General features: G+C 43.1%; 4 protein-coding genes across 4 annotated transcripts; 3 read left to right on the plus strand and 1 right to left on the minus strand.

The window, feature by feature from the left end:
* Nucleotides 1–1,266: 1,266 nt before the first annotated feature.
* On the plus strand, nt 1,267–3,623 carry BCIN_04g06680 (hypothetical protein). The gene has a single exon (XM_024692741.1). The coding sequence runs from the start codon at nt 1,593–1,595 to the stop codon at nt 3,189–3,191; it is 1,599 nt and encodes a 532-aa protein (XP_024548522.1). The 5' UTR covers nt 1,267–1,592; the 3' UTR covers nt 3,192–3,623.
* An 849-nt stretch (nt 3,624–4,472) lies between these two features.
* Nucleotides 4,473–6,110, minus strand: Bcpof1. The gene has a single exon (XM_001549250.2). The coding sequence runs from the start codon at nt 5,964–5,966 to the stop codon at nt 4,620–4,622; it is 1,347 nt and encodes a 448-aa protein (XP_001549300.2). The 5' UTR covers nt 5,967–6,110; the 3' UTR covers nt 4,473–4,619.
* Nucleotides 6,111–6,160: 50 nt separating this feature from the next.
* Nucleotides 6,161–8,322, plus strand: BCIN_04g06700 (hypothetical protein). The gene is made up of 4 exons (XM_024692742.1): nt 6,161–6,335; nt 6,457–6,660; nt 6,953–7,116; nt 7,238–8,322. The coding sequence occupies exons 1-4, from the start codon at nt 6,255–6,257 to the stop codon at nt 7,677–7,679; spliced, it is 891 nt and encodes a 296-aa protein (XP_024548523.1). The 5' UTR covers nt 6,161–6,254; the 3' UTR covers nt 7,680–8,322.
* Nucleotides 8,323–8,771: 449 nt separating this feature from the next.
* On the plus strand, nt 8,772–11,471 carry Bcaqp6. The gene is made up of 3 exons (XM_001549248.2): nt 8,772–10,073; nt 10,124–10,747; nt 10,907–11,471. Exons 1-3 carry the CDS (start codon nt 9,287–9,289, stop codon nt 11,116–11,118), a joined length of 1,623 nt encoding a protein of 540 aa, XP_001549298.1. The 5' UTR covers nt 8,772–9,286; the 3' UTR covers nt 11,119–11,471.
* The last annotated feature ends 5,359 nt before the right edge of the window (nt 11,472–16,830 follow it).

The following is a 16,830-nucleotide window of genomic DNA, read 5'->3' on the forward strand; positions in this document are numbered from 1 at the left end:
TACCATCCATCTATCTAACTTCCGTCACTGGTCACTGGTCAAGCAATCATCACTTTCATACCATCGATGTAAAGGCCAACGCTCTTCTCTGTATCACAAACGGCACCACTGATTCACGTCCCGATATTTATACTCTTCGCCCTGAAACCAATGTGCATCTCGATTCTCCAGACTGCACCATCTTCACGTGGATTGCTCGATTGATCGATCAGCATTCGCCTCCAATCTATAAATAAATGGCGAGCCAGTACTGTCGAACGGTTGGACGGTTGGACGGTTGGACTATTGGAATATGGAACAACACCGGCTGGAACACACCAGAGGGGAGAGTCCATACACATCTAGACATTCGCCCAAGTCCATTTTGGGTGCAGCCGCCTCCAGCCAGATGGTGATAATAATACTTAAATTTCCATCCCCACTTGTCCGCGCACTCCCCGCCCGCAGATGTCTTACCTTTGGGTTGATTTATCCGGCACTAACACCAGTCGTGATGGCAGGATGGAGTCCTGATGGTCTCATGGACAGGAATATCTTCACAACCCCTGAGGGTGGTACGCAATCTCCAAAGTACACTGTCCACGGTCCGTAGCACGCTTCAGACGCCAGCAACGATACCACAGTCACCATCACAACCGCGATCCAGTACGCAGTATCGAATCACATCTCACGCCAGGATGACTAACCGACGGAAATACGCTTCCCTTTTAAGTGTGCACTATCAATGTAAAATTTTAATTGGGGATATCAAAAAGGATAATTTAGAACGGCTGGATGGTATTGGCTTGAACTTGGATGCGTTTACAAAGATGATCAAGTGAATAAATGAAGAAGGGATGCAGTCTCTGGGACGAGAGAGTGGAAGTGAAGAGAGAACGGAAGAGAGAAAGGGGACGGACGGTATCGAGATAGATAGACAGGTGGGTGAGGAGATATTCCTGTCTGAGTCCTTTCCTTTCCTTTGCTTCCCGCTACAAGAGTCAAGATTCAGGACTCAGACTCATCAGACTCATCAGACTCAAGAGTGTCTCGATTCAGCGAATGCCACTGGATAATTCATTTGTAACTGTAGTTCATCATTGCATTCATCATAATTCACTCAATTCCCACCACTGACTAACTAACCACTACGTCCTACTCGACCTATCTAACTTTTCCATGTGCAGGGTTCATCGCTCCGCATTAATGTTTAGGGTAACTGCATATCCAAATAACTATCCAAATATCAAGCTTATCTTAGCTCGCCTTTCCTTCTTTTTCCGCTTTGATCTGCTCGGTTTGGATTTGGCTTTAATTTCTGAGATCTGCCCTACCTATGTTAATAACCTTCTTTTGTATCTTTCCTCCTTCTTTCCTCCTTCTTTCCTACATCAATAATCTCTCTCTCTCTGTCTCTCTCGTTCTTGTTTTCCCGTCTTCCATCTCTTCCATTCCCCCCCCGAAAAAAGATTGACTGTCGTTACATCCCACCTCTTTCTTTTCCGCCTCATCCTCGTCGACTCGCTCTCGGGTTCGCCGCATACATCTTTCCAACCACGTCATAGAGAGTTTGGTGTTACTGGCTTGCAAGTATTTCCATCTCCAGCCTCACAATGGGTATGATAGGTACGGGTACCTCAATATCACCTAATAGGTTGATCAATCCTCGAAGCCCCTTCACCCGCATTGCCATATTCACATTCATTTGCCTCACAATCATCTTCTTCACCGGAAGACCTACACCAGAGAGACTGCATCAAATCCAATCAAAGCTCAGTCCAAGCGCACAAGAAATCCTCACCACACAAAATGGTTCTCCCGATTGTGCTGTCAATTCAACACATCTACTCGAATTAAAAGAGAAATATGGTCTAGACGATAAAATTGAATATGCTTCCAGACAAGTCAGATATCATCGACAAGACATTGAACGAAAATCTATTACTAGACTCGACGAACACTTATTCCCTAGATATTTCGATACAATCAACATCGAGAAAGACCAGGCTCCTACTACGAAATGCTTGAAACCACTCGATGTACCTGTTCCAAACTCTGCTATTCCTGCGGATGTGAATGCTACCGAGTTCCTCTTTGGTATTTCTACCACCTACAAGAGAATCACTGATCCAAAGATTAACCCTATGCTCGATTGGTCGCATTGGTTGACCGACGGTCATGGAAATTCAAACGGAGGTGGATTGATCCTACGATTGGTCGATGCTTCGGAAAAGGAAATCAACGAAATCAAGAAAATGTTGAAAGCATATGGAATCGACGCCAAAGTCTACACTGCAGACAGTAAAATCGAAATGGCCGAACGTTATTTCTCTCTCCTACCTGCTTTGTACAACGATAAGTCGAGAAAACATCGAAAATGGCTAGTGATGTGCGACGACGACACATTTTTCCCTAATATGGATGCTCTCATCAAGAAAATGGCAACATATGATGCCAGCGAAGACTTGTACATTGGTAACCTTTCTGAAGATGTCGGTAGTCTTGCACGCCATGGAAGCCAAGCTTATGGTGGAGCCGGGGTTTTCTTCTCCGTTCCTTTAGCCGCAACAATTACAGATCTGTTCCCTCAATGCAGCACCAAACAAAAGGTCGAAGAAGCGAATTCCGGATGGGGTTCTCAAGGTGATATCCTTCTCCGAAAATGCGTATACGAAAACACCGAAGTCCGTTTGACTGTCCTTCATGACATTTGGCAATTGGATATTGTCGGTGATCCATCGGGTTTCTATGAATCTGGCATCAGACCACTTTCTCTTCATCATTTCAAGGGAGGAATGTGGCATGAAGCTCAAGTTTTTGAATCCACTAAAATTCAACAAGTTTGTGGTGAAGATTGTTTCCTTCAAAGATTCCAAACCAGAGATAATTTTATCCTCACAAATGGTTGGTCCATTGCTCATTATCCCAAGGGTATTGATTTCAACCTTCATCAAATGGAAAGGACATTCAATGCGTTGGGTGATGATGGAACAGGATGGAATCTCGATTTTATGTTTGGACCTCAAAGAATTCCTCTTCGTGAGACTGGGCGAAAGGTTTCATGGGATCTTGCTGAATCGGAATTAAGAGCAGACGGAACAGTTAGACAAACATATATTCGAAAGAAGGATGATTGGAGGTGGAAAGATCGCAAGGGTGGAAAAAGAATGTATGATGTTGACGGCGTGTTGGAATTGATTTGGACTTTGTGAGGATGTTATTCAGTTTGACGGAGGAGAGAATATATGTTAATGGGAGAGGAACTGATTATGACTTATTTATACATTCTATGCCAAAAGGGGCGTTTCTGGCTTCTTGCTTTAGGGATGGAAAATCGGATCCTCCTTTTTTGTACACACTCTTTGGCGAATCCAAGGAAGAATGGGTTGGGACGGACTGGGCTAGACGGATAGCACGGGAAATGCATGGGTATGGCGTTTTGTCGAATACATTTATATGGGATGCATACTCGAAGTATGAAGAGCGGTTTAGAGGAGGGAGAAGAAAAGTTGGAGGTATATATTGTCCAGTAACTACAGATAGAATACGGATAGCCTTCCTGGTTTCTTTCAGCGTTTGAGTGTTGGAGAATAAGATGAGAATGAGACATAGAAGGAGCAAATAATAGAAAGTCTTTATTTACACAGTTTTTGAAGGGGAATGTGATGTATCAATACTAAGATGGGGCTTCTCCAAGCCAAGAAAGAGAGTGGGTGGTGACAGCGCGTATCGTAGGGCTGTAACTGCACATCGATTGTAGGGCTGAAGGCTGAAGGATGAATGGAGACTTTTGTACGTCAAAATATGCGTCAAAAATTACTTGGCTTGGTTCTGGTTTTCATGTGGATAGGCGCAGGTAAGGTTGTCGTATCGTATTAATTTTATTTTTACTTTGTATACGAGGAGTACGAGGAGTGTGAGCGAGATTGAACCGATTTGTCTATCTATCTATACATATCTATATACATAGGTAAGTGGATAAGTAGATAAGTAGATAGGTAGGGAGGTAGGGAGGTAGGGAGGTAGGTATAAAGGTATAAAGGTAGGTAAATGCTTGAGATTATAGCATTCGAATGTTGTTGGAGTGGTGGAGCGGTGGATTGGTGGATTGGGGAAGTTTAGCTTTGTTTTTTAAGGATTCGTTTTCGAAGGGGGGGGGGGGGGGGGGCTGGTGGACATATAGAGGTGTGGAGGGAGAGGAGGGAGAGGAGGGAGAGGAGTTCTGTTATTTGTGTGTTTTATGATTTCTGTTTCTGTTTGTCTTTGTGTTTGTCTTTGTATTTGGAGTCGGCAGGTGAGTGGGTAGGTAGGTGGGTGAGTGAGGGGTTTTGGCAGTGCATACATATGTGCTTACTTACTTATTATATTGCATGCATTCGAGGAATCAAGGATTGATTTTCCCGGTGGTGAGGTTAGCCGGATGGGATGGGATGAGATGCGATGTTATGTTATGTTATGATATGATGTGATATGATGTGAGGGGCCAAGTGAGATGGATGGGCAAGGAATATATTTTGGGCATTTATAGAGCTGGCTCATGAAATCATATCACGTCTCGGTTCGTACTTCATATTTCTCCTCGCTATCACGAATGCGACGGGGCTTTAATCTAGCTACCTAAGTACCTACATCTCTCTCTTTCATTGCCCATTCTCCTTCGCCTCCCACCGATATAACTTCTCCCCCGTGATCCATTTCCCCACCGATGTTCCTACGACTCCCTTCAATCCCTCTTTAATCTTCTTATTTTCCTGCTTTCCCTTTCCCCTAAATTTCGAACTTCCCTGTCCTCTCCGGTGCGGATCCGGTGCGCTGTATTGTTTAACCATCGATCTAACTTTGGTGGAGCTGATTTCTTTTCCTTCGAGTCCTGAAGCCATATAGATCTTCTTATCTTCTATCCATTCCTTTTTTCCTCCTAGGCTGGGTAGTTCATGCTGCATTTTCGATAGGTATGCATCTTGGTCTTCTTTTGTACAGTCTTTGTCGATGCGGTAAGTTACGCGAAGTTTATGGTTTGAGAGGAATGGGATGAGAGGAGAGAGATCATGAGTAGGTGGATAGTATTTAGGATTGAGGACGCGGATTAGAGTATCGTAGCCGGTGCAATGGATGTGTGTCGTTGAAGGCGGGTAGAGAGAGGAGGCTTCGATGGCAGCGGATTTGTCGTGGAAATAGGGGAGAGAGGTTAAACCTATATCTACATTGATTTTAGGCCTCGAGTTGGGATTATCGGGAGGTAGGGGTTCAGATGAAGGAGGTTGAGGAAGGGAAGATTTGGATTTCGTTCCACCTATTGGCTCCGGTTCGGAATTGGAATCGATTTCTAAGGATTCGGCGTCCGAAGATTCGGATTCATTCACCTCGGATGATTTTCCATTCAAACGATCAAGCTTCTCTTTCTTGTAATGATAAGCCGAATGAGGATAATACCAATTCGTCAATAAATCATTCGCAAAACACTCCATTCCCACCAATCTCTCCTCTAAACTCGCGCCGGTAATCTTTTTATCGGCATTTTGGGTACTGAGTAAGATTAATAACCTCGCATTTGTGTGAGCTGATTCAGAGGAAGAGTAGTGGTCGTTTAAAGCGGAGAGACAAATATGTGCGTGTGCAAGGGTAGGCGGGTTGAAGGAGGAATCGAGTATGTAGAGGGTTTGCGGAGTGTTGGGATTAGAGGGAGATTGATGATCTCGGCTTGGGTTCTTTGGATGTCCTAAAGGTTCGTTTGAGGCGGTGCTAGTAGCAGTGGGAGGAAAGTAAAGAGGCCCGCGATAGGCATCGTATGCGTCGAAGGTTGCGGAAGTGAGGTTTTTGGGTGTGGGAGGGATGGGGGGTAGTGGTGTGGGCGGAGATAGGGTACGCAGGATGCGAAAGGTAGAGGGGGAGGAGATAAAGGAGGAGAGATTGCTAGTGTAGAATGCAACGCGAGAGGGTGAAGGTGTCATTTCTAGTTGTGCATCTGAGGGAGAGGGTAAAGACATGAATGAAGTTTTAGTTGTTGTCGTCGGATGCAATGAACAAAAGCGATGTTATCGTTATCGCGAGCTCTAGCAATGACAAGGCTGACATTTGCACAATCAGCTATCTGAGACACGTATATCATTGGCTATTGCTGCAAGGCTGACAAACGCGCAATCATCATACGGTGTGAGTTGCACAGAGAGCGCAGAAAAGTGGTGACATCATTAAAGCATTGCTTCACTCCAACGACAATTTACTCACTTCGAATACTTCCCTTATACAATAGTCTGGACTAAGTAATTGTCAAGATGGTCCTTGTAGAGAATTGGATGCCTCCCTCAAGGGAAAACTGGGAATTGATTGTTTGGGGATTTCAATGGTTTCCATTGGTTTGTAGTCTTTTCCCTTTCAGATTGTTATCTCTCTCTCTCTCTCTCTCTCTCTCTGTCCAGGACTTACATCTCTTCTCCCTCTTTCATCCAATGACCCATGCTCACTTACAACCTATAGGTAACAATCATTCAATGGGTCCAACCATGGTACGGTGCAGGCAAGACCTCATCAAATAGTCGATTCAACCTTCCAGGAAAACTGGCTTGGATCACGATGGAATTGCCTGGGCTGATGACTATGCTGTACATTATGTATACGTTGCCTAAGGAGGTGGGGTTGAATGCCTTACCGTGGGAGAATAAGCTGATGGCGGGGCTTTATGTGAGTTTCTTTCCTTTTTTGAGAGGGTTACAGAAGTGTCAGGAGGAGTGAGCTGGCAGAGGGTAGTTCTAGGTCTGTCGATCAAGTGACCGCAGCTTAGTGGGGACGAGAGGGCTAGAAAGGGAGAGTTTTGCGGAGGATGAGCCAATGTGTCAATTCAATTAGTGGAATCGAAAGAACTCCTCTGTGGAAGTGAGACTACATGTTGAACTAGTGACGGAATAAATGTCGGCGCGAGCCTGAAAGAAGCAAACTGATGAGGGCTATGCTAACGATATGTCAAAATAATCAGACCATACATTACATCAATCGTGCTCTCATTGGTCCTCTCATGTCTCCTTCTATGTCGCCTATACACTTTATAGTTTGGCTTGCGGCGATTGCCTTTCAAGTCACAAATGCTACATCACTGGGATGCTATTTTGCTGGTTATGGGCCTGTTACAAGAACTGATTGGTAATCTCTTCCTTTGTCCCCTCCACTCCCACATGGCCTTATCATGGACAGATATATGTCATAAGTGCAGCATACGAGTGACACAAAGCTTCTTTAGCGGCGCTGATTATTCCATCTATAGGAAACCTATATCAGGGAATCCATATGTAAATGGGGCACGGATCGAATTAGGCATGATGATATTCTTTCTTGGTCTTGTAAGCAATATATTTCATGACGATGAACTACGTGAAATCAGACGCGCGGCACTTCGAAAACAAGCAGCACAGAATGATCCTTCAACTGGAAAAAACAAGGGCAGTGGCAAAGTCGACAAAGTTTACATGCTTCCTCAGAATGGTCTCTTCAACTATATTCTATATCCTCATTATTTCTGTGAGTGGATCGAATGGGCTGGATTTTTTATAATGGCTGGAAGTGGTTGCGTGCCTGCAAGAAATTTTCTTATCAATGAGGTGGCCACGATGTTACCAAGAGCTTTACAAGGAAAAGCTTGGTATGTGAAGAGGTTTGGTAGAGAGAAGGTTGGGGCAAGAAAGGCGATAATACCGGGGATTTTGTGAGTCACGGAAGAAAGATTGGCGGTGAGGATCGTTCATGAACAGTAAAAGTTCTCTTGGTTTTCTAGACAGGTTCGAGAAAAGTTCTAGATGGGATACATTTTAATCCCTAATTCTATTTTGATACTTTCTTAGAGTGGTGCATAGGGCAGAGACGGAAATGGAAGGATACACAGAAACTAGAAATGAGTCTCGTTGATCAGAACGAGAATAGAAACTAGGAAAAGAGAATTGACCAAGGAAAAGAAAGACTAAAAGTACGAGAAGCATAAGAACATACATTAAGCTATATCATCAGAATGATATACCTCGAGATATCCCCTGATCATGGGAAGACATTGGCCAATGAAGGATGATTATGTTTAAGCGAGAATTCGAAACTCCACCTAGAGAGTCAGTTCTCCCGACATCTTCAATTGATGCATCACGACTCATTTTCAGCTCGTGGCCACTTACTTGCACAGAAAGAATTGCAATCTCCGTTCGAATAATTCTAAACCTCGATAGCAAATTTCAAAAAGTGGCCAGAGGGTTCTCAATCATTATATGTTATTTCATCTTCGTATCAACGCATGAATTGAACTCGAAGGCATTGAATTGAGTCCATCTTAACTTTCCAATTCCAATTTAAGCAGAACATTCTGCACAGACTTTCAAACGACGGTTTGTATCCGATTTCTTTCTCAATGTCATATCCTTCTCATTCTAGTCAAGATCGATCGATTTGATACCAACCATTCGAATTCTCTTTCGAGCATTTCCCTTGCAATTTGTTCTACGGTTCTTCTACGGATGTTCGTCGTTGAATTCCGAAGTTTTGAAGACTGCAAAAATTCAAGTTGTCCACGTGATGACAAGGTCCATCCATGTGTTCATGCGTTCCCCTACAATTCATCTCAAGTATATTCACAAGTTAAACCACTTTTTTCCTGCCGTTTCAATATGGCTCAACGGGCTTTATACTATGAACTCTATGGAGAGTCCGGAGGATCTACGTCATTACGGCAGATGCGCGATGATTTTCCATGATTTCCGAAATCATCCTGAAGGGTCCACGTTATCATGCATTGATGCACACATGGGCTTTCCTGTCAAGTTTTAACTTCTTCATTTGGCGAGCCAGCCACTTGGGATCCATCGTTTAGTATGATGGTTCTTCTTTGACATAGTTATTTGCTTTTTTCAATCACCGTGTTCAGCAACAACCTTGGCTGTGGGCCTTAGTAGAGATACCTTCGTACGCAGGTGGCTAGATTGATAGATACTGCAAGGAAAAGAAGAAATTATGTTTTCAGGGTTCAAGGAGATCAAGATTCGATATACTTTTACACGATGGTGGTTGGAATTGGGGAAAGTGGTTGGTGAAACGAGAATATATATCTCTTCAGGTCATCCGTTGAAGTGATTTTCTCTCAGCATACTTTACAACTCAATCATCAATCGTAATACATCAACATCATACACACCCCTTATACTTTATATATTATTTATTGCCACACAAACCCATCATTACGGCTAAGCCACTGAAGAAACGTCCCTTCTACATCCTACCCTATCACGATTTCCCTTCACCCCACTTAGACATTGACACTGAGAGTCTCAAGTTAACAATGTCAGGAGAAGGCACAGACCTTCCAACATTCCAAAGCAGTAGGACTGCGGATGGAGATGTTATAAACCGTCCTGGTTCTTCACAACAACAATTGGTACCAATTGCACATACTATATCGTCCCCTTCTAAGGCATATCAAAAGGATACGGCAATGTGGTCGCCTCCCCTTTCATCACATCCAATCATGTCACCACCAGACCTCACTCCACAACACCCTGTCTTCTCCACTGAAGATCTTACAAGACCAGCTGCAGGTCTGAGAAGAAGACCATCAGTACCTCCACCAAGAAGATATTCCAATGGCGATTACGACCCCAAGCTTAGCTTCACATCCGATACAGGGAGAGCTCTTCGTGCTCGAGAAGACCTCTACTATAGCGATCGGGAGAGAGAGAACTCAATGTCATCCCGCACACGTGCTCGTGATGATCACCCTCATCCTGATTATCACGAACGTTCCCGTCCTCCACGTACATATCGCAATGTTGTAGGATGGGAAAGTGGTCCACAGAAATCATACTTTGATGATTCTTCGAGAAGTGATCTTGGCAAAGATCGAGACTTAGAAAAGGGGATGAGAGAAGCAGGTGCTGCACCTGAGTGGGCTAGTGGTGAGAAGGTTAGAAGAAAGAGTACAGATGAGAGTATCGATGGGTATAACTATGAATCGCATAAACGGAATGGAACGAAAGGAACGATTGATTTGAATAATTTGACGCCAGAAGAAAGAGCTATGGTTCTGAGGTTACCATGGACACAATGGATGAACAGCAATTTCAAGAATCGTAAGTCTTTTCATCCTCTTTTCCGTAGTGCACATACTAATCATGGACAGACTTCGTCGCAACAATCGGTGAATTCGTCGGCACAACTATGTTTCTCTTCTTTGCTTTTGCTGGTACTCAAGTAGCCAATATCGACAGTAACACAGTAAACACTACCACAGGTGCCGCGACAGGTTTCAACATCGCAGTTCAGCTTTACATTGCAGTTATCTTCGGTTTCTCTCTCATGGTCAACGTATGGATTTTCTTCCGTATTTCTGGTGGTCTCTTCAACCCCGCCGTTACCCTCGGTATGGTACTTGTCGGTGCTATCCCTATTCCCCGCGCTGCCTGTCTATTCTTCGCCCAGATCCTCGGTGGCATAGCTGCTAGTGGAATGGTTCTCGGTCTCTTCCCTACTACATTCAATGTACGAACTACGCTCGGGGCTTCGACATCTACTGTACAAGGTGTGTTTATCGAGGCGATTCTGACAGCTGAGTTGGTATTTACCATCTTCATGTTGGCGAAGGAGAAACATAAGGCTACTTTCATTGCGCCAGTGGGTATTGGTTTGGCCTTGTTCATCGCCGAGATGGTGGGAGTCTATTATACTGGAGGAAGTTTGAACCCGGCGAGAAGCTTTGGTCCTTGTGTTGTTAGTGGATCTTTCGATAAGGAGCATTGGATTTATTGTAAGTTTCTTCTGCTACTCGACACACCTTCTGTTTTCCTTATCCTTTCCTTCCCATGCATTCATATTCGACATCACTCATCTGCCTTCCTCTCTTCTCTACCTATATCCAATCGCTCACCTCACCCCCTCTCGAAACCCAACTAACATTCTCTTTCAGGGATCGGACCAATAACCGGAACATTCATCGCAGTATTCTTCTACAAATTCATCAAGATGCTTGAATACGAAATGGCAAATCCAGGTCAAGACGGAGATGCAAAGAATGACCCCACACAAAATGAAAAGAAGCGAGAACAAATCTTGGAAGAGAGAAACAGGAGGTACGAGAAGAGGAATGGAAGTTTGAGACCGGGAAGTCGGTTGAGTTAAACCGTAAAGGGTGAAAAGAAGAAGATGAGGTATGGTGAGGACTCCGAGGTTGCAGGGGAGGTAATGAGGAGTGAGGAGCTCGATTGGATGTTGTCTTGCCTTGTTCTTGCGTTGTCTGCCTTTGCGAATGTTTGCTGCCCTTATATACCGATTACCTGCTTGCTCGGCCGATTGCTTGCTTGTTTATTTGCTTTCACTTTACACGGTACTTCATTTACTTTGGCCTGGCTTTATAGCCGGCGCGAGAAAAACAGGAGATGGAGGAATTAATGAGTTATGACGTCGAAGATTACTTGTATTTTTATACCTAGCACTTTTTTTATAGAAATTTGCACCAATGAATGATAATGCCAATATGTATCTATAACATTGACTTTATATTACCTACTGTGCATTACGACTATTTGGATTCGGTACTCAATATTGTGATGTATGGGAAATTTACAACTATTCTACTTTGATTCATATCGGGCTTGATATATTCTCCCTCTTTTACATATCGATGGGAATTGCTATACCGAATCTAAACGGTCTCAAAGCCAAGGACAAAGAAATTAAGACCCCCAGAGGAATTCTCACAGAGATCAATTCAATCCTAATAAGTGAGAGTCTTTGAAATTACAGATCCCCCTAGGTATCAAGCACATATACTAAAGTAGCATAGCACAATCCATCTCCCCATCACGCAATTAATAAATAACGCATAATTTTCAAATCCAAAATGTAGATTCCAGCTTTCCCCTGGTGGAGCAATTCCTCCCCGGGATTTTCCGCTGTTTATTAGTGATTCGCAAAGAGGATAGTGGTGGTAAGATGGATGCCGCTCCTCTGTGCTGCGATTCTACGATTCGCCGTGTTTGTTCTTGTCGAGAGGGGTCGGTGATGCAGGGATTTATTAGGGCCAGGAATGAAGATGTCGAGTATGAAAGTGCAGTAGAGTGACAAGTGATGAGGATAGATGTTAGGTTTGTGAATTTAAGTTCCTTGGAATCTATTCACTTTCTTTATCCCGGCTGTTCAAGCTACTGGGAGGGTGCTCAGTGGTTTTCACAGAGATTGACAGTCTGGAGTTTTCCATGTGTAAAGATCATTCAGCATTGAAATGTATAGGATCTTTGAGATTGTATGAATACTCTATTTGGAAGTGGGAATTAGAAGCTCTAGGTTACTAGAATACAGTCCGAGATATTGGAATGACGAACTCTATGGTATCCCAAAACAGGTTTGCATCTTGGCATCGCTAGGAAGAATGATATTGGATGTACTGGGCGGGTAAATTCTAAACTTTGAAATCAAGTGGAATTTATTGTCAAGACTGCGATTGCTGAGTTGTTCGGAAGTGAGCAAATGAGATGGCATCTGGATGATTCACTAGTGATTAAGGTTGAGGACGAGAATCAATGACTATATACATTCTACACCAGGCAGAGAAGAGACTCAGAAGTGCTAAGATATTGAGAAAAAAGTGAACAATATATCGACTTCAATGTTCAGAGATAATTAAATAAATTTCTCCTTTGAGACAAACTCGGATAGTCAAACGAGACGAGGTGAGTCTATATGCTAATATAAATTCATTCATCGAACGGGTTTAGAATAGTTTGAATACAACAGACTGTATGCTCAAGCACCTACCAATACTTCTTCTACATGAATTATGGATTGCAATATACACCTAACTTTTACAAAACAAGACAAATGCTTCGGTTGATATTCGAATATTGTTGAATATGTCACAATGATAGCTCGCTAATGTGGGTTCAACACAATCGCTAGGGAGTAAGGCCAAAGAAAGACGCGGAAAACAAATGATGATAGGTCTCTTAGGAGCTTTACAGTATATGTAGTATACAGAGTTCGTACACATACCAGTATTTCAAGATTGTGGTGTGATATGACGTTATGTGATGTATGTAGATAGATTTGGATGACCGGAGTCCCTTATTATTGGAACTGAGTCTGAGTTTTTGAGAATATACTACTCTGATTATTGGACATGAGTTTGCTAGACGATGGAATGATAAAATTGTCACCCTTAATATCATCAACCGAATAGAAACTTTATCACAGCCATAAGCATGTACATGGGATGAAGGGAGACAATGTGATGTGGTGAGATGGGATGGGATAGAATGAATATCAGGGATACTCGCATGTAATGCATTCAAGTCGTCTCACTTGGTTCTGATTATCATGCGAATGGTAGCTAATGGAAAGGAGATGCATGTATGTATTGTCAGCATACAGAGAGGAACACTGACAAGTATTTGTTGCCTCTGATACAAAATTTAACATGTGGAAATTTTCTCGCATGTCTATCCCGCGTGGAGAAACACAAAATTTTATTTACAGCAATATAGTAAAGACACGACACAGGAGATAAGAAAGAAAGATAGAAAGAAAGAAAGAAACTGAGACCACAATTTCAACAGCGGGAATACCGAGTATTCCATCAATGCCTGTCCCGCGTTGAAGAAATCAATGTTTCACATTCCCACTTTCCGTCCCTATTGGGAGCAGATACACCTTACGAATTTGTGTATTTCTGATCTTCGCATGATGGCTATGTTGATACCAAGTGTCTTATTCTCAAATATATGATGATGTATGTGTTGGTACGTATGTATAATCTCGTGTTCAAATATATCTTGTCCTCAAGCCACAGGCACATGCGTACGTTTCAAAGACAAGTACCTCACATTGAATATGCGAGCTTGATGAGGATAGAGTGAATATGTTTCAGATGAGCCACACATACATACATACGTACATACGTACATACGGACATACGCAGACCGAGAAAAAACTTATTTGACTCGTGGAAAGTAAAACTTTGAGATGGTGTGACGTACTAATCATGCATGGCTAGTACAATTTGAAAGAGAGAAGAAGATAGAGGACTACTTCGGCCTCACTTCCTCTCTGATAGACAAACTATTGGCCAACAAGGAACAATCACATGATAATCTCCCATAATTCGGATCCGAGATATATCGCATTTCTATTGAGTTGATCCAAATGCACCCAACTGCTTTATTTCTGCATCTTCTTCTCAAGTTGGTTAGAGGTGTATTGATTGGCTATCCTTTAATTTGGCTTATCGGAAAATGAGACACTGTCTTGGGCTGAATTCAAACCACTTTTCTTGAATGCTAGTTTGACATGTGAAGAAGCGCGAACGATTAGGTAAAGTGTGTGACTGTGGCGTATGATGTGTGGTGGCTGCGTAAGAAAGATGCCCGAAAGAATAGAAGTTTGGAGCTTGGGGGTGAGGGGAGTGTGGATGAAGAAGATGGGCGAAGGATGACAAGAGTTTGTGAATGTTTGTGAGAGGGTAGGTTGGTTCGACTGATTGATCAACGATGGGATGGGGGAGAATCTTGGATTCATCAAAAGTCTGATACTGATACGTCCGGAGATGTCAATATCCTAGTAGCAAGAGACATCAGAATACAAACATCAAAAGATCAATGATCTTAGATACACAATCACATGATTGAATTCCCGTTTCGTTTTCTTCCCAAAGCACTACACAGCAAGTTCTCCATAGTACTACTTTGCAAAAGTAATATCACGTGTAGAGCACTACCTGGTCACTACCAGAGCTCAGGGTGAAGCTTCTTGGAAACCACTCCTACCCCATTTCACGTTTCACAATACCCCGGATTTCCGCACTGTTCTGTGCGTGCGTACGTACATGGCAAGAAATGCGAGTCAGTAATTCAGGAGATGAATTTCCCTATCTGGAGGATCTCCAGGTTCATGCACATCTCGAATAGACAGCCAACCGCTTCTCCCTTCTCGCAAAGGGTAAAAAAGCTTAAAAGGGTAAATGTTGGTGCCGCAACTCCGATCAGATATCTGAAATGCATTTATTATATTCCATCACATCACATCGCATGGCATCACATTGACGCAGCGGTATAAGCAATGAATGATGAACGACTGATGGAGGTCAGGACTCGGAAATGCGGGGAAGAATCACAAGACTTTGGGGACTCAGAGACCCTAGCTATGTATCTGAGCAAATGGTAGCGGGCCCTTGAAGAATTTAATAACGATGTGATGGAGTTATGTTGCGATATGCTGTGTTGCGCTTGCCCCGCATCAATATACCAGGGACGTTTAGGTTTGAATGCTAATATTAGTCTGTCACTGGACGGATGGAAATGACTTGATAATCATGCGAATGTCAGTATCAATCCCAATACCAACGCCAATACCAACATCAACATCAACGTTACTATCAATTTATCGGGAATGGGCGACTCCCTCGATCCAAAAAGCACAAAACTACAAGATGGGAAAACTACACAGCAAAACAATCTACACCCATGTCCACACGCTATCAAATCCCCCCTCCCCCCCTCGGATAATTTTATCATCAGTGATACTTACCCAAACCTGCCAATCCCGCAATAGTGTTCCCATCTCCGATTTCCCGATGGGTTCCCACGGATTTTGATACCTTTGGAAAGCCGTAACGTGGACAATTGAATGGTCCAAAATACTCAAGATGCTGGAGATAGATAGGTGGTCACTAATGCGGGAAGTAGTGAAACCAGATTGCAAACGATTGGTATTTCGATGTTGATACCGCGTAGATAATACTATCCATCTGTGATGGGTGCTTTGCATGCCCAGATATTTGGCGCTCCGTGCTCTGCATGCTTTGTAGAAGACCATGTAAGTTCCAAGCATGTATGAATGCTCGGTATGGTAACACAATATCGGAAGGATGGATTGATGGATGCATTAACCATACGATCAAACCTCCTTACCCTATCCAGACACCAGATATCAATGCAGCGTACACGCACAGATAATTAGGCGACCTGGAAATCTGTAACTTGATGTACAGTAGGAATGTGTGGTATGATTCTTGGCTTTTGAGTGGAAGGGAATCCATTGAGACGGAGTGAAGGAGGTGGAAATATGATGTGTCGTGCGGTATTTTTCCCTTTCCCTTTCGCCTTCGCGCTTTCCTTAATTTCGTGCGAGATGTTAGAGTAGCAAGTTATCATGAGCTAGTTGTACGTATGTACGAAGTACTGCGTGTGTGCATGCAGGATTAGATTCGGGAAGAAGCGGGTTGGGCTTGTGTTTAGGTGTGCTGGTGGAGAGATATGGAGATGTTTGGATGGGGAGATGGAGATGTGCTGTACGTACCTATCGATGTACCTACAGCATGAGATTATGTAGTTTGGGTTTAGTATATTGATGTTGGGAAATAGGGGAACACGTTTCCAAACGAGGTACATGGGTTGATTGACTAATATTGATTTAAGATATGGAAGTACAAATTGCAGATTCCTTCGTTTTTGGTACCATAGATTAGACAAGTTTTGATGAGAGATAGGAACTTTAGGAAGGAATTTGCTCGTACGATGAAAAAGTGGGTAGTTGTAACAAAGTTGTAAATTTACTGTATCAAGGTAACTCCCCTTGTCAAAATTGTAAATGGAGAAGATGTCTGAAATAGCTCCACCAGCTCTATCTTGCATTGATGACGAAATGATTCCACTCCGCTCCATTGGAGAAATTTCAATTAATACTTGAAGTAATATTAGACAAATTGATCTGAGGTGAAGAGGATGGATAGTTGACCAATAGCTGCGGTTCTCCATGTCGGCCCATCTCGATTATTGGATTCACCGAGACTCTATCAAAATCTCCCATTTAAAAGCCCCGAGTCCAATCATACCGTAGGAG

Source organism: Botrytis cinerea, chromosome 4 (genome assembly GCF_000143535.2).
Source record: "Botrytis cinerea B05.10 chromosome 4, complete sequence".
In the NCBI taxonomy this organism is placed as follows: domain Eukaryota; kingdom Fungi; phylum Ascomycota; class Leotiomycetes; order Helotiales; family Sclerotiniaceae; genus Botrytis; species Botrytis cinerea.

What these genes read in the sequence shown, in the direction of transcription:
- BCIN_04g06680 (XM_024692741.1), top strand. Translation starts at nt 1,593, where the DNA reads ATGGGTATGATAGGTACGGGTACCTCAATATCACCTAATAGGTTGATC.
- Bcpof1 (XM_001549250.2), bottom strand. Translation starts at nt 5,966, where the DNA reads ATGTCTTTACCCTCTCCCTCAGATGCACAACTAGAAATGACACCTTCA.
- BCIN_04g06700 (XM_024692742.1), top strand. Translation starts at nt 6,255, where the DNA reads ATGGTCCTTGTAGAGAATTGGATGCCTCCCTCAAGGGAAAACTGGGAA. An exon ending in GATTTCAATGGTTTCCATTG is followed by an intron (nt 6,336 to 6,456) that starts GTTTGTAGTCTT and finishes TACAACCTATAG; the next exon opens with GTAACAATCATTCAATGGGT. An exon ending in AGCTGATGGCGGGGCTTTAT is followed by an intron (nt 6,661 to 6,952) that starts GTGAGTTTCTTT and finishes CAAAATAATCAG; the next exon opens with ACCATACATTACATCAATCG.
- Bcaqp6 (XM_001549248.2), top strand. Translation starts at nt 9,287, where the DNA reads ATGTCAGGAGAAGGCACAGACCTTCCAACATTCCAAAGCAGTAGGACT. An exon ending in GAACAGCAATTTCAAGAATC is followed by an intron (nt 10,074 to 10,123) that starts GTAAGTCTTTTC and finishes AATCATGGACAG; the next exon opens with ACTTCGTCGCAACAATCGGT. An exon ending in TAAGGAGCATTGGATTTATT is followed by an intron (nt 10,748 to 10,906) that starts GTAAGTTTCTTC and finishes ATTCTCTTTCAG; the next exon opens with GGATCGGACCAATAACCGGA.